At 32.5% G+C, this 26,324-nt stretch overlaps 1 protein-coding gene across 15 annotated transcripts in view; it reads right to left on the reverse strand.

Annotated features, from left to right (window-relative positions):
* KLF12 (Kruppel like factor 12) overlaps nt 1-26,324 on the reverse strand; it is a 371,797-nt gene that overhangs the window by 127,531 nt on the left and 217,942 nt on the right. For 5 of the 15 annotated variants that reach the window (XM_025048178.1, XM_025048177.1, XM_025048179.1 and 2 more), the window contains one exon: nt 15,746-15,797. The exons of the other annotated variants lie outside the window; for them this stretch is intronic. In XM_025048178.1, coding sequence (XP_024903946.1) covers nt 15,746-15,797 — 52 coding nt within the window. The remainder of the gene's footprint in view (nt 1-15,745; nt 15,798-26,324) is intronic. 15 annotated transcript variants of the gene reach the window in all.

Below are 26,324 nucleotides of genomic sequence, written 5' to 3' on the forward strand. Positions count from 1 at the left end.
TTTTAATGCTGATTATATATTTTTATCATATGGCAATCTTAAAAAAAAGAAAAAAAGTTTGCAAATACCACCATATTTTCTGAAAACTCTCCACAGATTCTTATATGTAGTCACGGTTGAGGACCACTTGGATAATACTCTGCTAAATGTTAACCAAGATTTATACACTGTTTATTTTGACTTTAATGGCACTAGGGATTTTTAGAAAAGCAGCAAATGTGCACACAAACACATGTACACACACATGCGCACAAACAGGACGTCCTCAACTGGATATCTACTCATCTATTCAGCCAGCCAGTCAGCATTTAAATAAATTGTTTAATTTTATCTTTATAAATTTTTAAGAAATAATATCATGGCAGTTTTTAGAAAAGACTGCAAAGTGATTGGCCTAACATTACAGAGCTACTAGCTTAACTATTACAAGAATCTTTGCTTTATAGGATGTTGTATGGTTATTACAGAAAGAAAATTTGATTCAGACACAAGACTTGAATTCACTCATTTGCTGTACAATCTTGATATCATCATTAAATTCTCCATAAAAGAGTAATACTAGTTCTAAACTCATACAATTGCTATAAAGATTGAATAAAAGATATCAGGTGTTTTTAAAGAAATTCTGAAAAATATGGCAGAGAAGCAACTGAGCTTCCTGTTAGAACTAAAAATTCTAAACATAACCTAATACATTACTATTAATTCTCAGAAGTGACTTAATTCACTGAACTCATCATCAGATATACTCTGATACAGTACTGCATAATTCAGCCACTATTGAGGTACGGTGTTTGCTAAACAACCAAAAAGGTACATATTACAAAAGTAGCTGAATAAGTCAGGATATTGTGAGCATTTTTAGGGTACACATATGATTTTAAAGAAACACACTTTCTCTTAAAATATAGGAGACAGTCATTTGAAACTATTTAATTTTTTCCCCCATAATTTTTAGATTAATTAGATTGGCCCACAGGATGATCATGTAATAGTTGATGGAATACATTTTAATTGATCGGTCTGATTTCTTAATTTCGCAATACAAATAACTTACATGAATCCAGTTTGCATCCACTAAGACAATAACATATAAAAATATTAAAATAATTGTTATGGGATATTGGCCATTCTTTAAGCGTATTATCATGGGATGAAACAGCAGAACATTATTTGTTTTTATATAAGTTTCACTCTCTGACTTAGTGATTAATTGAACATATACTTTTTATGGGAAGTACTTAAACGTACTGTGTACACTTTATGTAAAAAAAGAAATAAACTAAATTTATGATTCTGTATCTGGTGATCACTTGAGCGTTTAAGTTATAAGGCATTATTTTAAATGCAAGTACATTTTAATTAAAGAGATGAAGTCCTCTTTCTACATGAAGTGCAGAGTAGGTATGTGCCTTAGTTTTCACGCCTTCCTTTCCTTCATTAGTAAGTGGAATTATCAAGGTATGACTACTGGGCTTAAAGCAAGCAACCTGCAACTATGACTGGCCATTTCTACTCTATGTGTAAGTCACTGAAAATCCATTTATGAATAGAGCTTGCACTTCACTTTCCACTCTATTGTTTTATTTTAATAAAAAGGAAAGTCTATCTTTCAACATTTGTCTTGCATAGGTCTTCATAGTTATCATTTGCGTTATTTTCAGCCCAGTGATTTTTATTCTTTACGTGTTCAAGGAGAAACTCTTAAAAACAAACGTCGTATAAGTGTTAATTTATAAAACTGACCAAGAGAAAAATTAAAGCCAAGTACACTAGTGATTGAGAGATAACTAGTAATTCCTCTAAAAGCATGAAAAAAATAAAAGGAAACAAGTAGAAATATTCTACACTGACAATGTGAACCCTGGTTTCGAAAGTACTGAATAAGTTATCTACTGCATGTAAGAGGAAGATATTTGAAGGAATATTTAATTCAACTGCTTTATATCAATCTCTTAAGTGTTTGTTTAAGAAATGATTGATGCCTTGAGAAAATTCAGAACATATGCATAACGTAATGGACTCTTTGTGCTTTTACATTTCCGTTTTTATGCTTTCACGAATGAACTGAAATGCTGGCCTTTAAAAGGGTTCAATTACACACGTATAAATTTATCTCAAATTTTACTTTCTTTCCCAGTTATTATGTTTTTCCATGACCTATTTATTTCCCAGGACTTTCATGAATCATATTATTAAACCAAAGCAATCAGAATCTATGTTAACAGTTGACTGAAAGTCTGAAACTTTGGTTTGGCACGTGTGTGGGAGGAATAGTATGAGGTGAGAAGGATTCTTCTATATGGTGGTGGAAGATGCAGTGGATTCTGTTTATGCATTTTTAAAATTAATAGCAGGTATTCCTAAGCAATGAAAGGACTGACAAACATGTTGGACATGAACATACTATATATTATAGGTAAACATAAGTATTTAGCAAGTAAATAACATTTTGTTTTACCACATGATATAATCGGTGAATACTCAATAACATTTGCTAGATGAGAACATTGTGCTCAAGGTATTAAAACACTTACATCCTACTAATCTGGTCAAAGGAAGTAAAGAAGTAGTGTCCCTAAAACAAATGTCAAAAAGGAAGTCTAGGAAGTTTGTTTTTGTTCCTATTTTCTTACAATTGCTATCAAACTGAACTTAACAAAGCATGCGAAGATGCTCTAAAAATAAATTTTATGTTTCCAACTCTGTAACAGTTTGGAAAAGGCAAAACTATAGAGACAGTAAAAAGATCAATGGTTGCCACGGTCTTGAGAAGGGAAAGGAGGAATGAGTAAGTGCAGCACAGGGGGATTTGAGGGTGGTGAAACTCTTCTGTATGTACTGCAATGCTGTTCACACATCACTAGGCACTTGTCAAAACCCACAGAACTGTACAACACAAAAAACGAATCTTACTGTAAACCATGGACTTAATATTGTACGAATGTAAGTTCATTAAATCATTTCATGTAACAAATGTGCTACACTAATGCAAGATTTGAATAATACAGGAAACTCAGCACTGGGGTGGGCTGGGTACATGTGATTCTTAGGTATAATTCGCCAAATATTCTGTGAGTCTAAATTTGTAGTAAAAAACAAAGCCTACCAATTATTTGTAAAAATTAAATTGAATTCAATATTAATGCTAGTGATGAGGTCCAATTGTCTATTATTTTGTCTGCCATTCTTTGTAAAAGTAATAATCCGTAATTATTTTTATGACATTTGTAAATTTTTAAAAAAGGTAACTGTTATTGGTTTATCTTTTCTACCTCATATTAGAATTTTTTGATCTTTTGGTTTTAAATTATTATCATCAGTCAGTGATTAATTTAAAATATTGAAGTTTCACTATACATGAGAGAAAAATATGCCTTACATACTTTTAAGGATTAAAAAAATCATTTGACTCTTCATCCTAGGCCACAGTTTCATTCCGGTGTCTAAGGCATATGCTCTGTGTTAGTTATATATTTTAAAATATGCAATGTTTACCATTTTCAGTGAGATTAATCTTCTCTGCTACTAGATGAAACTTGCTTTTGATTTCACAAAATGTTTACCATTCAGTTATTTTTGTAATGCTATCTCACAGCAGTGGAATACATCAAATTTCAGAGTCAAGAAACCTGACCTCAGAGAGGTTGAGAAAACCAAATTTTTATTGAGATATAATTGACAAATAACATTATATTAGTTTCAGGCGTAAGACAAATTAATTTGGTAACTGTATACACTGCGAAATTTCAAGAGTTGGCACTGAGAAGAAACTTTCAAAAGATGGTTGTTCTGTTAGGAAGATTACATGTATAGCGACCATCTCAATATCATGCAAATAAGTACTTTAGGTGCATTGGCAAAAAATCCCAAGGGCACCATCATCACTGATTTAAACAGTGCTGCATCTCAAGCAAATCAGACAGGCATTGAGATGATGTGCTCCAGAAAATTCCATTAGGTGACTTAAAGAATGGCTCTAATGAGGACACAGACTCTGGTACTGAAGTTGCATGTAAAGATAACTGAAGTAAATAACACCATCAAATTTGAGAGTCTGGAAAAATTTGATATTTTAAAACATACATTTTCTATAAATTGTTTTTACTTTGAATTGTTTTCTAACTAATATATTAAAATATAAAACTATTAAAGTTAAATTATCTATGAGTTTATATATTCAAGTTGTTTACAAAACTTTCCTCCTGGGAAAATAGGGCATCATTTAATGCAGAGACTTGCATTTAGACATACGGCAAGTTGAGATCCTGACAAAGATGTATACACAGTGCTTAACTTTGCCTTATTTTAGGAATAAAAATGAGAAACAAAAAAGTGAGCATAAACACAGGGAAAAGTTTAGAACAACGGTTTTAACCCTAGCTATTAACTAACTGGAATCATCTCTGAACACCTTAAAGGTACAGAGGCCAGAGATGCAATAGGGCTGGGATATGGCGCAGGCACTGATAGTTTAAATGGCGATTCCAATGATTAGCCAAGTCTGAGAAACAATATTCAACAGCATGAGAAAATATTATCTATATAATGTTTTTAAAAATGTTAGTATATAAGTCTGCATGTAAAAAATGAACTTAATTTTGTCCCCCCAAAATATTTTCATTTATATATGAAAATAAGAAAAAAGGCTAGAAAAACTACTCTAGCATATTAATAACGGTTTCTCCTTTTGGTGAATTTGTGGGTGATCTATATTTCCTTTTTTACTTTTTTCCTCAGTTTTCCTAATTTCTATAGTGATCTGTGAAAAAATAAAATGTGTTATATTTTCAGAAAGATAAAAAATATATTTTAAGGGAAAATGTCTAAAAAAGAAACAAAGGTGTTTATAATTTTTAATCTAGCTTTTCTCTTTCTAGATTCTAGTGAACCATATGTTATTAAAAGAAAACTACTATACTGTTATTTGAAGAAAATAACAAATTCTATTAAAAGTTCAATTTGCCACGGGTGTTACTACTATCAGTTTAGATTGGTGGTGTCGTTATGCTACAGTAGTTAATGTATCTGCCTGTGTAACTTGGAATTAAACTAAAGAAAAGAGCTAAGTATAATTGATAACTAAAGGTATATAATCCCAACTCCTCCGGTGGATTAAAACTATAGATTCCTCTGGAAATCCCAGGCTGCTGCGTTACAGCTTACTGGGCGAACATTTTCATACTTGAAAAACTAATGTAAACAATTATATACCAATGTATGGGAACTACAAAGCTTTTTATATTTTTGATGAAAAGCTTTCATTCAATCAATAAGACATTAGTGGACATTACTATATAACCAGGAATGCACTGTGATAAATCTGAGGATGATAAAATAGATTTTAATCCTTGCCTTGATTAGAAGTAACTCTTCCCCTGCCTACTCCTACACCTCCCCACTCCCAAGAGATTTGAAAGTTTCATCACGTTTTTAGTGAACTGCATTCAGAAAATATGACATGATATGCAAATGGGGAATGTTTTAACCCTTTGCTATAAAAAAATAGAGAATATTAAAAATGACTTTGAGGGAAAAAATGTGCTTTTTAAACCAACTTCAGTGTGCATACAAAACAGTAAACATTTAAATAAGTATTATAGGCAACTTACAATCATAAATAATGATTATTAAAATGCAAGAAAAAGAAACATTTATACTTAATATTTACTACAACATTATCTGATAGAATTTTCTCTTCCCAGTTTATAAATGAAGAAATGTAGTCCCACAGAAGCTGAAAGAATCATTCAAGAGCATGATATTATGTAGATCTGTGATCTAAACCTAAGAGTAATTCTTAAGACTGAACTTATTCCCCCTATGCAGCCCTCATCAGTCATGGAAGAGAGAGTGAGAGAACTTGTGTTTTTACATAAGAAATAATTTTTTCATGTAGTTCATACACAATTAGTATTTTGCAATATCCAACTGAAGAGAATATAAAAATGACCACTGTTTGAACAGCTGTCTGGTAGGCACCAACTCACTCTCCCCATACACCCTGCGTATAACAAATCTAATGGCATGAGGCAGATGGCAGGATCCACATTATAATGTATTTCCTATTTAGTTCCTGTTGGTTTTCACATTAGGCTTTAGGATAGCAGCAACTAGAAAAATTATTCTTAATTTAGGAATAGCATTCACATTTTGTGCCCTGGCCATGCTGTATGTGATATGTTTGAGAAAAAAACAAAACAAAACAAAACAAAAACATGAAAAGATGGGAGAATAAGAAGGAAAAACCAAAAGCCTAATTAAATTTGTAAGCAGTACTATTGGAAATCTAAGTAGAAAAATCAGCTTACCATCTATTTAATTTCTTTTGTTCCCTTTCTTTTAAGCCACTCAGAAATGAAAGAAAAAAACAGCTTAGTTTTTTAAATTTTTACGTTTCAGTTAGAGTTGACATTTAATATTATTTTAGTTTCAGGTGTACAACATAGTGGTTAGACATTTACATAATTTACGAAGTGATCCCCCCAATCAGTCTAGATCCCTTCTGACACCACACAGTTCTTACAATATTATTGACTATATTCCCTACGCAGTGCTTCCAATCAGTCTAGTACCCTTCTGACACCACACAGTTATTACAATATTATTGACTATATTCCCTACGCAGTGCTTCACATCCCCGTAACTATTTTGTAACTACCAATTTGTACTTCTTAATCCCTTCACTTTCTTCACCCAGCCCCTCAACCCCCTCCCATCTGGCAATCACCAGTTTGTTTTCTGTATCTATGAGTCTGTTTCTGTTTTGTTTGTTAGTTTATTTTGTACTTTAGATTTCCCCTATATGTTTTATTTTTGACCAATGCACATTCCTTGATAAAAGCAGTGTAATAAAGTGTAACTTCGGTAAATGGAACAAGAAGAGAGGGAAGGTGGTTTTGTAAAAAAGGTACTTGCCTGAGCTTTAGTTTAGGTTCTATTTTATATGGCCAGTTTTACTCATCGCCTATTTACTTTTTAATTGAAAATGACTTTGATTACGTTTTTGCACAGTTAGGTATCTGTTATCAACTCCAGTCTTATCAAATTCCACCTGTCCTGAATTAGATACCACTCTTCTGTGCTTCCAGAGCACTCTGAGGTTTGTGTGTCTCTCTCTAACGAGTCTGTGAGCCCAGTACCTATCACAGTTTCTGGTACAAAGTAAACACTTAATTAAAGCTCATTAATAAAGCTCTAATTGTTCCCTAAAGCCCTTATTAACTCTAAAAGTGAATAAATCTTTGAAATTACTCCATGTCTGAAACTTAACAAACAATATATTTAACTTAATTATAACATATATTAAAATTAAAGGTGAAAGTTTTCAACTGCTATTCCTTCATTAAGAAAGTTTATTAATTGCCATTTAAAAATTTTCTCTCACTACAGAACTTTAAGTGACTAGTTTCAACACATTATAAGATAATTTTTAAAAGAAGGGATGAAGGAACACTTCCAATGGGCCTAAATCCTAACATGAGTCATTTTTGTATATTTGTTAATTTGAAGTATTTTACCATTTTTAATAAACAGAACATACATAGGTAGAGTTGCTAAGTATACCTCAGTAAAAGAAAGTTAAAAGAAAGATAATACATTCTCTGGTTCCAAAATTTAGCTTTAATGTCTACCGAATTCCCCTAAGTCAGTTATGATTTTGTACGTATTTTTTCTGTCATTCAGAAAATAATACATGGAAGGGAGATTATAAATCTTATAATTAGATACAATGATAAAGGCATGTGTCTGATCTCTGTTAATTCTCCACTCCATGGTAACAAATAGAAAACGCTCTCTACTCCTTCTGTGTGGAAATGCCCCGTGCCCACCCCGTGACTTTATTCCCTCTTCCTTCCAAACTCTACTGCATGCTTTCTGCGTATTTTATTCTACTTCTGTTACCCTATTTGCTTATCATCCTGTCTTTTATGCTAATCTCATTCGACTAGGACTTTTGCCTACCTCCATTCCATAGTCTCCAATTTCATCTACACATCTGACATATCTGATTATCACAACTCAGGGCAAGGGTGTCAGGGCAGTCTCCACAACGAAGACAAAAGATCAATAGTGACAAGGTTGAGAAACCCAGCATGAAGCTGGCATCCCTTCTCTACCATCTCTTTTCTTCTACCATCCTGTTTTTCCCTCTTTTAAAAAAAGTTATTTTTTTTGTTTTCCTCTTTTTCCTTCTTAGCTTCCTCCATATGTAATTATATCTTGACAGTCCCAACATTAGCATGTGCATCTCTGTGGGTATGTGGTATGGTTTATGCATTGGTATGAATGTTAGTTGGCATGTATACATTCCTGTGTCTTCTTAGCATACAATACACAAAAAGCTATAAGAAGAATGTGTGTAGTGAGGATATACATAAAAATTAACTTGAGGTGTTTATAATCTATTTATGCAGATGTGTGCACATATATGTATATGCTCAAATGCCTTCACTTTGCTAAGTTTTCATTCTTGTGCGTAAGTGTATAAATAGAAGAGTGCAGACATATTTGTTTATTATCACAGTCGAGGCGGGCTGGATTTGAGTAAGAGAGCTTGAGTCACAAGCACACTGGATGATTCCAACTCCATGAAGCATCTGCCTTTCCAGTGAGGATTCCGGGTGTCAGCCCGGAGGATGACTACCAGCAGTCAAATCCAGGCATCCAACCTAAATGAGCTTCACCACATAAAAAGCTGTAAAAGCATGTATATTTAATGCTTCTAGATATGTGTACATGGATTATGGTATATTCATTTAATCCTCACAACATCCTGATATAGAAAACTATTACTAATCACATTTTACATATAGAAAGCAGAGACTTGGAGAGGTTAAGAAATGTGCCAACGGCTCTACAAGTGTACCTGGGAATACCAACACACAATTTTTAGTGATCTCACTCAACAAAACCCACGGCCTTAGTTGTAATGCAATACTGACGCCCACACCTGATTCTATAATGTGTGCCTATGGTAGATCAGGAAAGACCGACATCACTGTAATCACTTCCCATAAAATTTTCCTTTCATTTCATGTAATTTACAGAAGACTAACATTTAATAAAGAAGAAAGGTTCAAAAAGGTTAAGTAAGAGCTTCCATCGACTTCACAAACATATTACCAGAGTTGTTTTCTTTCATTAGTTTTCCGTACACTATCTCTAAGAAAACTACTACGCATTATTTATTTATTTATTACTGAATATAAGAATATAAGAAAAAGAATAGAATTAGGCACATTAACCACTTCTTTGATCTAAATAATATAACTTTGATTCCCATGAGATAAAGTTAATGTTTTTTTGACTTTAGATGGTTTGTGATGGAACCTCAAATTAATTATTTAATAAATAAGCAAACACATTTACACAGTTCATTTTCTTCTTAGCATCAATATTTTCAGATGCAGTAAAAAATAGCCAACATTCAATTATCTACATCTTACACGGGATTGCAGTGCAAGTAATCCCAAATGACAGATAATCCAAAAAGCATTTATGTTGGATTTTAAATTCATTATATGATTCCAGCAGATTTATTGCCATAATTATATTCTTTTTCTCAGGCTTATATTAAAATTCATTTGTATTTCTTGAGGACAAGCCAAGTGACACCAGAAGGGAGGATCCCAGATACTTGGTGGATGACAAAAGGAAGTTGATTTAACATTAGCACTTTTTCCTGTAGATAAATGACAGGAAGATAATCAAGAGTTGATCATGAAATTGCATTTCATATTTATTTATTAAATGCCTTATATAATTAAAAGACAACATTACAGCAGAGGTGTGAAGGGGATGGGCTATGGACATAAGCAGACAGGTTTATGCCCTGATTCTGGCCTAGTTCAGTGACCGTAAACAAGTTGCTTATCTTTTTAAACTTTAGTTCTTTACTTATAAAATGGTGCTGATGTTAGTACCTATGTTTGAAGGGAGGAGTTCTGAAGATTAAATGATTGAATCACACTGCCTGATGCAAACTAGTTTTGGTTGTAATTTTTTTGGTAGCTATTATATTTTTATCTATTATATCTATAAAGTTAGTTTTGGTTGTTAATTTTTTTGGTAGCTATTATATTTTTATCTATTTCACTCTAGTGTTAGCTCAAACTACAGATTACTACATCTGATAGTTATATCAGTTTAGCTTCCATAAAAGGACACAGCCTTTGCTTATTCAATAAATTAGATAGTACACTAATAGGGTCAACTGTTAAAATTTGTTTATAATCTGCTATAGCAGAAGACGGTTGGGACATATTTGTGATATAACTATCAAAACTAACTGGAAAATACTAGAGGTGCACGATTTCTTGTATTAAACCCCTTGGGCCATGTATATTTCAGAATTCAAATTTTTAGGATTTTAGTAAGGCAATAGACACACTGCCAAGAGAGATTGGGGTGGAACTGCATACTCAGACACATTAATATCTCTGCTTATGATTTTTCTTTATATACCTCTTTTTATTGCATATATATTTTATAATTCCTCTGTGAACTTCTCATGTCAAATATTCCAGAAAACTTAGCGCTGCCTCAGTGATGAATACAAATGAACATTTAAACTATTACAAATAAAAACTATAAATATCTGCATATTAGAGTTCAGTCCAGGTTTTAAATCAAAATGAGTTTTTTAATGTTAACTTTTCAGAACTTTATAGATTTTAGAATTATAGATAAGAGATTCTGAAACTGGATTAAATAAAGATATCACTGATATCGATTCCTCAGTTTTTCATTAATACTGTACTACATATCACAGAATTATAGGGTAAGATAATCGAATAATAAAAAAGTCCTCTTGCATAAAATGGTCCTGGATAATTTCTTGCATAAAATGGTCCTGGATAATTTCTTGTCAATGTCATTCTAAACAGTAATTCAAGTTCAAATAATTACTCAATTTTAAAAAGCATCCAGCAGATACCTTGATTTGTAGAAAGATGACATATAGATGGCATTATCCCTTTCCCCTTGTATTTCATTCAATCAGGTTTTCTCCAGAGCTGTATTTTACTAATACACTCGATTAAATAATCAGATTTCAGTTTTAATAAACTTAATTTTTTTATGCTTTCCCTGGTCAGTAGATGAGATAGAACATAAACAATATCACAGGAAAAGAGACTGGGTTCTTAGAGGAAAAAAACCCGCTGATTTGTACTATATCTTTCCACATACAAATCATATCAGGTTGTAAACATTCCTCAAGATGAAGTGGAAAGATAACATTTTGATGTATATTTGCAAAAGATTAAAGGAAAGGGTTTATACCATTCACTGACACATGAATATTTTTATTATGAGTAAAGGAAAACATTATTCTAATGTTTTCTACATATCAAATATATCCAATCAGAAGAGTTTAAATTATAGAGTTCAGAAGTTAGTCTGACTGCCAAGGTAGGATTTGTTGAAAATTTTGTTCAACAGGAACATCACTCAACACAAAGTTCATCACTGAGGCAGCGCTAAGTTTTCTGGAATATTTGACATGAGAAGTTCACAGAGGAATTATAAAATATATATGCAATAAAAAGAGGTATATAAAGAAAAAATCATAAGAATAAAGATTTTGAAGAAGACCCGGTGTTGGCAACCATGAATAAGGTTGGCTGAGAGCAATAGTTTTTAATTCAATCTAAATTTAAGGAGAAATTAAGCATCAACAGGTTTAAAAGCTTCAATTATCCAAGTATTGTATCAAAAGAACCCTGATGGAAACTAGGTAATGAAAGACATACATATTATTACATAATAATACTTTTAAAAATAGAGAATAAAGGCAAAAGCGGGGTGGGGGGGAGTCTATAAATCGAGCAAATGACAAGGTCAATGTGATAGGTGAATTTTAAATGTTTTGTGCTTCTTGTTGGAAGGATAAAAAAAGTTTTATATGAATAGTTCTACATATAACATTATCTCAAAAGTGGACTGTACGTTTTTCACCACTGTTCTAAAACTTACATTAAACTGCGAGCTATTTCATGAGGGGCTTCATGGGCAGGACCCAAAGTGATGAGATGGAAAATATTGTAGACAATTTATAGCGCATGATAAAAATGTTGGGGAAAAAGGGGCTAAATTTCATTTCAGCTAAGGCAGAGTAGTCTGGATAAGATCAACATCCTGCTAGAAACAATTTTTTAAAAACTATGTTAAACTTTAAAAAGCACAATTTTAAGACACTGGAGAGCAATCAAAGCAACCAAGACTTGAAGGTTCAAGATCCAAGAAAGAAATAAATGCAATGAGGAGCTATATTATATTACTATTCTACAGTACTTTATTTTTTTGAGGCATAATCACACTGTCTGATATTCGTTTAAATATTACAAAATATAATAGACCGCACCAAATTATTTAAAACTAAAAGGAGACAATAAAAATGAATTTACTAGATTTTTATTTTTTTAGAATTATCGAACATACTTAGGAAAACAGTGAAGAGACACTGAAAATTTGATAACTGTGTTTAACAGCAGAATAGACGCAGAAGAAGAAAAGATTACTGAACTGAAAGATGAGTGAGTAGAAATTGGCCAGAATGAAGTCTAGAATGGAAGGGTGGGTAGGATAATACGATGCTTTAAAAAGCACAAGACATATGAGATGGGTATTATGTGCTTGTAATTAGAAGCCCAGGAGGAGAGAAAGAGAAAGAAAGTAGCGCTTAAGTAACATTAAAAAAACCTAATTCCCAAGAATTTTGTAACCTGATGAAAGGTATTAAGTTGTAAATTCAGGAATCTCTATGGACCTCAAGCAATATAAATTCAAAGGAAACTACTCAAAAGCAGTCAGTGAAAGAATGACCTTCAAAGGAGTTACTGTTTGACCAAAGAATTGCTTTTTAACAAAAATGAATTAAAGGATATATTTAAATTGTTGTAAGGAAAAAAAAAGACAACTGACAATTTGATACTTTTCTATTAAAAATCCAGGCAAAATAAGAAGAATGAAGGGGAGGAATATATAGAGTTAAAATGTCCCAAGATCTTTGTATTGCCTAGTTACTCATAAAAGTACTAATCTATGGTGGACATTAATAGTCAAAGGGGCAATGTAATTTTTTTGGAGAGGCTATTAAAATAACAAAATAATATTTATATTAAAAAGCTAAAATAATAATAAAAGAGAAAGAAAAAATTTCTTGATTAATACAGAGAAAGCAGGGAAGAGTAATTTAAAAATACAGAACTAAGGGAGGAAATAAAAATATAAAGTAAGATGTTATATTTAAATGCAAAATATACTACATTCTGCAAATACTGTATTATTGTTTTTAATTTTTTATAGTTTCAATTTTTTAACAACTTAAAAGTGACAAATAATCAACACAAGAATATAAATGTTGAAAGTAAACAAAAAAATCAGTCAAATACTAAGCAAAAGAAGGCTGAAAGAACTACCAGAAGGAATACTAGAAACAGTAGACTAGACTGTAAGCCAGAGAGATTAATTACTATGAACTACAAAGGCTATTTTATTTTGATAAAATGAGCTCTCTGATAGGTATATTCTCAATCTATATACACCTCACATACAGGTTTAACAAGCAAAAACAAAGAACTAGAACAAGAAATAGACAAATCTATAAATGCAGTGTGATATTTTAGCTCTGAAGTGATTGGTCAATCCATAAGTTGAAAATTACAACAAAAATTAGAAAACAGTTTGAATAAAATAATATATAATATGTGAAAAAGGTGAGATATAGCTAAAGGTATGATTAGATAAAAATCCATGCCCCTAAAACACATAATAGAAAAGATTAGAAGATTTAATAATTATCTAGATATCTAAAGAAGTTGGAAAAAGAAAAGCAAATTAATTCTAAATAAAAGTTCAGAAGAAAATAATAAAGATAAAGCAGAATTAATTAAATAGGAAACAAATATACAACAGAGAACCTCAACAAAACCCCAAACTTGCTATTTGAAGAGACTAATAAACTCATAGCAAAACTAATAAAAAAAAAGAGACACAGTCATTACCAATATCAGGATTGAGAAATAATAATTTAAACCCACAAATGTTAAAGACATAATAAGAGACTGTTATGAACATAATTATACTAACAAATTTAAAACGTCTGATAAAATATAGAAATTATTTAATAAATACAATTTACCAAAACTAACACAAGAAAAAGTAGAAAATCTGAAAGGTCTTTTATCTATTTCGGAAATTGATTTAACTTTCCGACTAAAAAAACCTCTAGACTGAGATTTGCTTCACGAGTTAATTATTTCAAATATATTATTATGAAATGATTAAGAAATAACCTAAAACTTACATAAAATCTTCCAGAGAAAAAAATGAGAGAACACATTTCTAAATGCTTTTAAGAAGCTGGCATACGTGTTACCAAAACCTGACAAAATTAAAGAACAGGCAAAACTAAACTATAATTTTAGAAGTTAGGACAGTCATTATTCTTGAAATTAGATAGTGACTGTGATGGGACATGAATGGGACATATAAACTTCTGGTTTTTTTTTTTTTTTTAATCTAGGTGGTAGTTATACGTCTGTGTTCAGCACATTCAGAAACAGCACACTTATAATTTGTTCACTTTTCTGTATGATATATATCAAATTTTAAAAAAAGAAACGTACCTAAAAAAATTAATGAAAAGAGCCAAGTCCTTAGTTTAGACCCTTCTGTAGGTTAGCGTTAATTTACTAAACATTATGTGTGAATTATTTAAACTAGGTGGTAGTTATATGTCTGTGTTCAGCACATTCAGAAACAGCACACTTATAATTTGTTCACTTTTCTGTATGATATATATCAAATTTTAAAAAAAGAAACGTACCTAAAAAAATTAATGAAAAGAGCCAAGTCCTTAGTTTAGACCATTCTGTAGGTTAGCGTTAATTTACTAAACATTATGTGTGAATTATTTAAAGAATAAAGTTGTTATCTAGATATACTGTTATTCACAGTACTTTTACTGCTTCTGTCTGTCAAAAACAACTATAAGAAAAACAGAAATGTCTTGCTGAAATCAGGCCAAACTTAACTGGTGGCATTTTTCCAATTTCAAAAATATGTTTGACATGATTTCTTCTTAGGAAATACATTTAAATTTATAAGGATATTATTATTCTTTCTAAACACCAACCTAAACTATGCATGTAACAGCACATGCATAGTTTACAACAGTATGTTGTAAATCCCAGTACATGCAGCAATTTATCATCTTTCCTAGGATATAATTTTATATTTTGGGAACTACACAAGAAATGTTTGCCAATCCTCTGTCCAATTTCTCATAGATTTTCTACAATTACACAGGTAAAATCTATCTATCTATATATATGTAATGTATTCAGCACTTAACATAGTTCTAGATACCTTGTTCTTACAGGTATTCTTTAATCGTCTTTAAATGAAGGAATGGACTCTGTGACAAATCAGATGGTCTCTTAAAAATTTCTCTTCCACTAATATTATTTAAGCAATTTACACAATATCTCATTGATTTTTGTAGTAACGCTGTAAAACACATGTCAACACAAATTTGGTTCCATTCTATACTTATCACTTTTCAAATGCTTCCCATTTTGAAGTCCACAGCATGCTCTTTATTCTGATAGAGAGAAAAGGTCCTCTTGAAAGTACTTAAGGGTAACTGCCAGTGTGTGTGTGTGGGGTGGGGGGGACTCGTGGTCTTAAATACATTCTTAAAGTGATACTCTGAACTCATACGTATGTGGGCATTTACCTCTACAATGTCCATAATGCCAGAACATTTGCCTTCAGGGCTCTGATGAGATCTAAGTAGGAAAAAAAAACCCAGACAATTAGAGTGAAAATTTATGTAAAGGAAGGATCTAAAATTAGCCACACTGAAGATTTCCCTTTAAACCCTGTCCTTCAAATGCCTTTTTCTCACCCTCTATCCCAGTCAGAGTCCTTCTATTCTCTAGATTTCTCTTCATTCCCATGGTGATATATATATATTTTTTTTCTTTCTGGTCACCTTCACACTAAAGGTAGTTTCTTATTTAGCATTTAGCATATACAATATGTAAACAAGTATATAATAGAATATTGTACTAGAACTGATTATTGTTGCTCATCATCCATTGCTACTACTACTTACATCCCCCTGAAACACAGAGGTAGAACACCAAACTCACTATGCTAAGGTTCTAGATTTTGCCAGTGAGATGCCCTCATGCAATATTACAAGTTAGAAGTGAGACAGAGGCCATCTGCTGGTGCGGCTGCTAGCAACAGCACTCAACATTGCAGAGTCAAGGTGTTAATTTGCGTGAGAGGCAGTTGTGTCAACAGCACGAATGGCAATAGCAGCAGCTTCCCAATCTCTGCTTCAGTTACGGGGGTGTGTCCTGAAATCAGTGGTGGAAAGGCAAACCCAGCTTCTATCTATCTTTCCCTCTCTTTAATGTATTACATAAACATCTAATTCTCAACATTAAATTCCTGTCTGCTTGAAATGCCACTCAAATTCCTCGAGTGGTTACTGTTTCCTGTATTACATTCTAACTGACACAACTGTTAAGATGTTAGAGAAGAGATAATGTGACTATAGATAAGAAATGCATTAAGAATATGGATTCTAGGTTCTTTAACACAGTGTAAACGGAGTTCCGCGGGCCCACACATCCCTTCCCTCTGCTCGTCTCACACTGCACGTGGTCATCTTACATTCTTGACACTTCTGGGCCCTTTACACATTGTTCCCTCTGAACAGAGGTACACAATTCTCTCCCAATTACTTCTTCTCCACCTTCAATTGGTTTCCTAACTCCTAGACATCTTTAAGGTACAGTTCAGACCTGCCCTCTCCCAGGGAGCTTTCTCTGATATTCTAGGCTGATAAGGTGCTTTCTTCTAGAATCCCAAAATACATAGTGTCCACCCAATTTTTCCACTTATCATGCTGTATTAATTTTATTTGTCCATGTACATGTCACTCTTAGAAGACTGGGAGCTCCTTGCAGTGTGGGACTACAGTTAATAAATATTTGCCAAATGAAAAAATGGAAGAATGATTCTGTATTTTTCATTGTTCCACGTGACTGAAAAGACTAGGTACATCGGTTAAAAAAAATACATGCCCATTTAACATGATGGAAGGTTCAATTTTTGTAGGGTTCAGTTTTCAAAAGGAATGAGGAAAAATTCATGGAATTGATCATGGTAAGTCATGAGTCAAAGCAAGCTTTCCTAGAGAAACTTTTCTTTCCGCTTATAAGCTATTTCTCTAAGCGTGAAAGACTACACACTTACGTCCTGCCCCCTCTACAAAGAGAAGTGATTCTGACACATCCTATTCATGGTGAATGATGAGAGTTTTAGTCTGGATTTTCAATTATGTCTGGTCTTTCACACTGCAGATATATTTCAAAATTTAATCCGCATACCTACATGTCAGCACCACCAATCTCAACCCTGTATAAATTGATTTAGAGGCTGAGGTTTCTCACTTAGGTTTTCAAATGCCTTTCAATATGAATGACATATACAAATACAAAAATAGAAATGAAAACATCAAACTATGAGTTTTGCTTAGTGTTCTGAACTCCCAAGTGTTTGAAGAGAGTGAATTTATGAATTATCAAGACTCACCAGTGCCTGCTCTGAGAACAGGGTGCAAGGCCGGTGATCACAGGCTAGAACTGGGAGTGAGGAGATTAGATTGGACCTGGCAGGAACCTGGATCACTGTCCAAGACAGGACAGGAAATAGGGTTCGGACCCCACTGATGAGAAGGAGGGGGAGTAAATCTGGGAGCACCTTGGAAGCCACTCTTGATTAGTGCAGTGTGGTTCTTCACGGCCAGAATCCTTTCTCACCGGCCAGTCACTGCTCTACCTGCTGTTACACAGTTCCAAGAGCTCACCTGGCTAAGGCAGCCTCATTAGTGGGAACGGGAGTGGTAAGTACAGTGAGGAAAAGAAGGAAGTACTGTCTCATAAATTTTTGAAACACTTGGGAAAACAAAGTCAAGCTTTTAGGAGTGGAGGTCACAAGGCTCAGGTTATCTTGTGGGACTGTCAGAGACAGAAGAAATGAATGAAATTGCATGAGAGTAGAGATTTTTATTTCATTCACTGCTACACCCCCAATATCTAGAATACTTTTTGAATAAATGAGTGAAATGAAGGTGGTGCTGTTATATGCAACTCCAACCTACTTGCTTACTTCTCTCTTGGTTATCTCCTTTGGTCACTAAACTGAACACTGCATCTACCATACTTTTATGGTTTTAAGCCTAAAGCAAGAATTTTCATTATGTCAAATTTGTGTGTGTGTGTACACACACGTGTGTGTAATAATAAATGTAAGTTGAATCACATTAAAAATCAAAGGTGAAAAACTAATGACATAATTTTACCACAGAACATTCTAATGGATTCAGCAATTGATGTAAATGAGTGATTTTATTAGTCTTGGCCATTTGACAATAGCCTGTTAAAACAACCTAATCGATAATCAGTTTGACCTGTTTTGCTCTCATCTCTGCTTCCCTGAGAACTTCAATAAGTAGTCAGAGAAGTCACATTAGTAGATTCGACCTCTAAAAAGAAACAAAAGGGAGAATAAGCCTAAACATGAAATAAGCCAAGAGTATTTATCAGATACTGAGAAGAGAGGCTTCCTGACAAAGCTTTATTAAATACAGTCTGAGATTTCTATCATTTTATCACCTAATTTTACGCAAGTAAAAATCTCAAAATCTTACTTGTCAAAAAAATTTTTTTGCTTTACTTCTGGCATGGCTGCTGTGCTTTTCAAACAAAATATAATTTTGGTTAGAGCCTTACTATATAACCTGTAGTAAGGCTCTGACCAAAATTACATTTTGTAATCAAAGCACTGGCAAATGAGTTACTAAAATTCTATTTTATTATTCTTTGTCTAGTCCATATTTATTTTTATGGATTTTTCTTTAACCTATATAAACACTTGCTCAGCCTGAATTCTTCAAAGAACTATCTTATTTAAAATAATAATAATAATAATAATAATAATAATAATGATAATACATGAACCTGACTGTATTCTATTTCTGCCCCAAATAAAAATATGTAAAGTGAGAAAAAATTAACATACTATTACGGAGGAAAGAAAATATAGGGTCATGAAATACCAGTAATATGTATTAATGTTTCAAAATATCTAAAAATAATTCACATTGATGAAGTCTTTAAAAGTCCCACTACAAGGTTCTAAATTAAGAAGGCACTCAGAATTTATAATGTAAGTAGTAAACATATGGCCCCACTCAAAAAAAGGCATTGAAGCAAATAATTCATTAAAAATGCAAATTAATTAAATAAACAAGTAAACTTGGTTAGAAAAAGCAAGCCAGGGAAACAAAGGCTACTGCGGCAGTGGGAAAGGCAAGGCTGAGGACTATTTACGGGAAGAATCTGAAGAGGTCAAGTACAGCTTCTGCAGCTGTGCACTACTTATTAAGGAAGTAGCAGTTCTGAATTTTTATTATCGAGCCTGGTTCACACTGTGACGACTTCAGATAAGGTATTTATGAATTAACTAAATATCTGACCTTGGGGCTATTTTATGAACACCAGATATATTGCTTTTAAAGGGGAAAATAAGCAATTATATAAAGGTAAATCATTCAAATTATCAAAAGAGAAAAGTGGGGGGATAGCCCCTGTGAAACACTTCATGCCCATTCAATAAGTTTAAGCAATTACGTACAAAAGTAAATTAGAATAGATTATAAATCAGTTAATCTTAGTAGAGGCCTGACAGTCATGTAAAATAAATGAAACGATGCCCTTTTCACCACAAAATTCAGTATTGATCGATTCGGTTATTTAAGAAAATTGTAACTGCAGCAATGTCAGTCCATTCTGAATTATAATCCTCCCAATAACGAACTTTTATTTTCTTTAGCACTGAGCACTGACTTTACACCAAAGCAAAGTAAGTACTTGTATAGGACTAGGAAGCAGACAGGTACATCCTATTAAATGTTATGCACCAACATGACAGGTGGCCTCCCATTAACTGCTACCAGCTCAAGTCACTGGAACTAAGAAGAAGAAATGTGGGGCAACGAACTGACTATCGCAACTTAATAATTATATGATTTTCCTTAGTATCAAGTGTTAGCTCTAAAGTTTCAGTGATAGCTTTCTTATAAAACCTCACAAAAGTATCTTTTGGATAAGATATTAACTTAAGAACCATAGTTCTTTGTCTTTATCAAGTTGCAAATATCTAAAGCCAAATTCTTGCTAAACACCCAGATTTTAATGAGGGATGTTGATGATGAGATATAAAATAAAAATGTGATTAAGAACAATTTGAGGATTGTTTACTCTCAGTTTCAACAACACTGGTCACCTGTTTCAACATTGGTCACCTTAATTTTTCACATATTATCTGTAGAAGAATACTTATTTAAAGAGAACACAGTAATTACTGCCAACTTAATGTACTGACCACTTGATATGAAAAAAAAAAATGACAAGATTTACTTTTGTAACATTTGGAATATGCAAAGGACTACAATATAAGTAAGCATAATAAATATTTAACTTAAATATTTGAATATATAAATTTATATGAAGCATGATCAAACAAGCACCCATAATTAGCCTACATTTTCTATATATGCATTTATTTCCTTTTAAGGTTATAAATACCAGTTTTACAACATCTTAGATATTTTGATATATAGTATTTTCATTATTATACAATTCTAAACATTTTTAAATTTTTCGTTATAATTTCTTATTCAATGAATCATTTATAAAGATGTTAAATTTCAAATTGTATTTTTTATGCAAGGACCTATACATGTTTATTCTATTTTATTAATTATATTGCATAAATGGTTATCTTTACTTGCTTTTTCTGCTTGACCTAAGAATAATTAACAAAAGTATATTGAAATCTCCTTCCATATGATAGAGAATTTTTCAATTTTTTGTGTTCAATTTTTCTTTATATATTTTCATGCTACTTTTTTAGCTGCTCATGAGTTTATCATCATTATGTCATCTTGATACAATTGTGGTGAAACGATCTCTGCCTAATTTTGTTTTCTGTACTCAAGTTTGAATGGCCTGAAATAAAAAGATATATTTCCATAGTAAACCTGTCATCATTCTTTTACTTTCAAACTTCGGAAATGATATACTGTACTTCGATTCTTTTAATAGACACTCTTGAATTTTTACCAACCATAATTAACAGTGTCATAGACAAATAATAAAAGGACATTAAGAAACTAACTCCCAATTTCTTCTCCAAACTTAAATGTTATTAGACATCAATATTTCAGTTCTGTCATTTTATAAAAATCCTACATATCAAATATTAGTATTATTTTAAGAAGAAAATGTGTGTGTATGTTTATGAAATGTTCACCAACTTCTTCAATCACCATTCCTTTTGACATTTCAGATCATCCTTTTGGAATCATTCTATTTCTTCCTCAAGTATTAATATATTAGAATCTTTTAGTTGAATACCGTCAGAATTTCGTTTACTTTAGGTCCTTGGTTTCTGTTCACTCAAAAATGTCCTTTTTGCCCATAGTTTTGGAAGACATTTCAAAGAATTGTAATGAGTGACTTTATGTTGACATTTTCTCTTAAGCATTTTGAAAATATTATTCCACTGTCTTCTAGCTGTCATTGTTGATATTAAGAATTTTATGTCACTTGGTGTTTTCCTTGTAAACTGATATCTTTTTCTTGCTATTTTTCTGAACTTCTTTGTCTCTGTATTTTTTTTTTCAGTTTAACAGTGTAGTTTATCCATTGAGTCTATTATATTTTTTATTTTTAAGAATTCTTTTTGGTTCTTGATCTTAGTCAGCCTTAGCTCTAAGTTGAGTGTGTGTGCACATGTGTGTGCACGCGTGTGCGTGCTGAGAGAGAAATAACTGGGAAGGGTGGAAGTAACTAGAAATCGCCCTTCTTATTTGTTTTCTAATTGTTTTGTAGCATGATGACTTTTCAGAGTACTGAGTCCTTCATACAGATGGAAGTAGAACTGTCTCTAAAGAACAATTCATCAAACCATCAACTACAAACTTTTTTTAAAAAGTTGTTTCCTTCATTGCTCTTGGAGATTTTTTTAAATCACCACAACTTGTACCATAAGTAATATAATTTTCCACAATGCTGTTATTTCTCATATTTTGAATAAAGTGCATGTCCATCCAGTTGGACCAGCATACTAAGTCAAGCTTTCAAAGCAACCTTTGCACACAATATTAAAATAACCAGAGAAGTTTTCTTTAGGCATAGTTATATAATTCAGACAAAAAAAATTGGAATAGAAATTACTACTTCATATTTAGTGATGTGTTGCTGAAGTATTCTCCCCCAAACATTTTCCTATAGTGGTTCATAATGTTTGATATATGGAGAGACATAAATATTTTAAAAGTCTGCTAAGCTCTCAACCAGAAATGACTACAAAGACTCCTTTGTTCATTCACTTCTTCCTGAACTTTATCTAGGTTCACTCACTCCTTATCTTGTGACCCAGAAGGGGTCAGGGAGCCTCAGAGGGCATGTATAACTGTTTACTTGATATAAAATAGTTGTTGAGTACATCCTTTCCTGGATCTGGAGTATTTTTCCCCTTAAACAAAGGTTTATCTAGTTAATAAATCCTTATTACATGTAATCTAGTTGCTTCTTTTCTTAATATTTTAGCTGTCATAAAGAACTTCATGATAAAATAGTAATAACTCCACTGGCATTTTCTCTTGACCTTCAGATCTGCAAAGGTGTTAATGGATATCTCTCATGAATCGTAGACGCTTCATGAATCATAAAGAATTACAGTGACTTTATACTTGGTTTTGGAAAAGCATAAACTCAAAATAAATTTAATTAAATTCCCTACTCCATAATCTCTATATTTAACTATATTCTATACGGATAATCATGTAAAATTATACAAAGGTTAATAAAAAGGAAAAAACATTTTCATTTTCCTATAGGGGCCAAATAGATATAAAATTTAACTTTAGAAATGTGATATTTCTTACATAAAAACAGACTTTCTCATTTGGACATGCTATGGAAGCTGTTCTCAGTAGGCAAAATTAGAAGAATAAAGAATAAAAAGTAAAGAACATCTGTGCTTTAAAAACGTGCAAAACTTCTACTAATTATTTAAAAATATTTCTGGCCTGGATTATGCAGAATTTGTTCTTTGCTATATACTTCTCATATTTCCTCAGGCTGCAAATGCATCCAAACAACTGAGAATGTCAATGAAGGCATTTTAAAACAGAGGGCAGATCTCCAGGTTGTCTGATGTTCTAGACTACTGGATGTTCTGTGAATACAGCATTGACTTTCACATTTTTTCTATTTCTGCTAATGCTATTTCTTATGCCCAAAGTATCATTTCTTGTTTTTAATTGCTTGGCAGAATTCTACTTATCCCTAGAGAGCGAGCACAAACGTTCCTGGTTGATAATGCCTACCCCTCTATGACCCTGTAGTCAATGTTTTTTTTTTTCCTGCTACTATTCTGCTGCAGTGTTTTGAATGTGAACCAAACTTGGGAAACAAAACAAAAGATATGAAGATAATGTGACAATTACTATATACACTTTTATGCTAATGTTAAAATCTCTGTAATAGAAAGCAAATATCAGCTATTAGAACACACAATAAAACCACAATGCTTAAAATACAGAAAGAAAATGTTTTGAAGAGGAGATAATTAAAACTTTTCCAGAATTCTCTCTATACTGTGCCATTCAGAGCAATCCTACAAAGATATTAATAAAGGCAACAAGCAAATTATCCAAAGCAGTAATGGTCATGGCACTAACACAACCTCTACACCAGGGGTCTGGCAAGCTGAGTCTCCAGGCGAAATCCAACATGACAAGCTTTGTACATGGAAAGCATAGAACATGGCCACGCCTCCTCATTTACATACTGTCTGCAGCTGCATTTTGCAGGACTACAGCAGAGTGAAGCCACTGCATCAGACCACAGGTCCATAAGGCTGACACAGTATAAAATGTTTACTATTCGGCTCTTCACAGGAAAAAAAAATTGCTGGTTCCTGCTCCATCCCTCTTTACCAGAAGCTCCTTAAATACTTAAGGGACTCAAATAAATCCTATTCCTTCGGTTCTAGATGAGTATTCCTGCTAATCCTTCTGCCTGGGGCATGGTTTTCAAAATCCTCAGCCTGGCTAAGCCCATTCCTCCTTTAAAGGCTCAGCTCAGGCCACTTCTCTAAGAAAATGCTCCTCACTGTCAGTGTGCACAGAGTATACCTCTCAGGTACATGGCAACTCAAGCATACCTAGAACTTCATACACAGCTCTCTGGATTTTAATTCTTTATATCCTTGCCACCCCAATTAAATGTCAGATCGCTAACAACAGGAAATGGTTTGTGGACTTCACATTTCTTCTCCAAATGAACAAATATTAAACTTATCAACCTAAGTAGTTGTTGGCATTAGACACATGTCAAGTGAGAGTTAAATGAGTCACAAAGAAATTCAAATTTAGTTTACTGCCTCATGCTACAAGTCTGCATGGTAAACTGTTCGCATGCCGAAATTTTAGGGTAAAAGATTAAAGGATTATTCCTATGTATCTGTAGGGTCTTTGTTCTTTATGAGAAATTGCTACCAATTTGTGATGAAGGTTCCTCTGTCACTTCCAGCTGCTTCCAGATGCCTCTAGCCATGACTCACCCATTCCCTTCCTAATTTGCTGCTTCAAAGCTACTTTTAGACCTGGAACACAGAATAAACATGTGGTAAAACTGGTGTCTAAAATTAGAATAAATAGGCTTTTAAGGACCTATGGGGTTTTTCTTTCACAGGTGCATGAATACGGCTGCTCTTCCAAAGATAATTTTTCTAAATTCTAGATTTTTTGGCTGTATTCTAAATGGATGTTTTTCTTGAATTGGAAACCTAATACAATTAACTGAACTATTATGGAATGGAAAATGACACCTTGATTTGTTTAAAGAAAAAAACCTATAAAGACCACTGCCTTTATAGAACACAGACTTGATATTATTAGCAAACTAATGTTACATTATTATTATGTTAAATAAATAAAACGTGCATCCAATTTTAAGCAAGCCTGAGACCTAAAAATAAAATAGATTGGAACTCTTTTATGTACCTATTTGTAGTCATTAATTCATAAACATGCTCTCTAGAGATAACAAAAGTCAAATTTCAGGAGTCATTGTAAAGTGAAAATTAAAACAAAAATTAAGGGTACATGGTTTTGGAAATGAAAGGTAAATTAGGGAAAGTATTCCATTTTTATAACTCAGATTTATAAATTATTATTTCCAACACTAAAGATTTCATTTTTATGTCTATATTTTGGCATCTACATAAAGTCATTAAGTGCTATCTTTCTACAGAAGATAAAAGATACTTAAATATTTTTTTCTTTAAAACTTCCTAAAAGCTTAAAGCAGTAAGATGATTGCTTTAATTTATTTAACAAGGTAAATTTTTGTCATATATAATGAGAGGTAAAAAAAATTTCAACCAACTTTTTCACACATAAAAAATTTCATTTAAAAATCTAGTTAGTTATAATTTATAAACCTAATAAATTATTTAATGTAAAAATGGAATGATATAATTACAGTTCGGCAAGATCAAGAAAATTTCATTTTCTAATCTTTTGTGTAGAACAATTTGTCCTATATGACAAATTTTTCGAAGTTTTGCTGTCAATATAAACTTTGTCTCTTCCGTATATTTTAGATAGGCATTATTTTTACACACCATGGTGTTTTTCCTTATGATTTTTTAAAAAGTAAACTATGTTGTTTATCTATGTCATTTATACACAGAGCTCAAAAGTACTCACTATATACAAGGCCTAGTTTATACTGAGAACTTAAAACAATTCTCCATATTGGCTTTCTCATTCCAAATTCACTAAAAAGCAGAAATCTGGTCCTAGTCATAATAAAAGGTCATGAATGTTCTTCCATTTTTTTTTACTTATAGTGTTGATTGAGGAGTGAAATTAAATCTTAACTCTAGAAACGTGGCATCATATTATCTACATGACGTTAATAAAATTTATTATAAAGTAGGTAACCAGTAGGCAGAAATAAACAGCTTGATTTGCGGCTTTGTCTAAAAAGTGAACAGAAATGTAAAATGAGGGGTTTGTGGAAGGTTTTGCTGGCTCACTTAATCTTGCCTTCACTATCGTTTAAAGGACAAAGTGAGGAGGGTGTTATGTTTGATTAGGACGGCAGCAACTGAGCTCGCCTTGTCTTCTTATCTGGCCAGCTTTCTGAGCTTTCTGA

This window comes from Pteropus alecto, unplaced genomic scaffold (genome assembly GCF_000325575.1).
Source record: "Pteropus alecto unplaced genomic scaffold, ASM32557v1 scaffold72, whole genome shotgun sequence".
Lineage (NCBI taxonomy): Eukaryota > Metazoa > Chordata > Mammalia > Chiroptera > Pteropodidae > Pteropus > Pteropus alecto.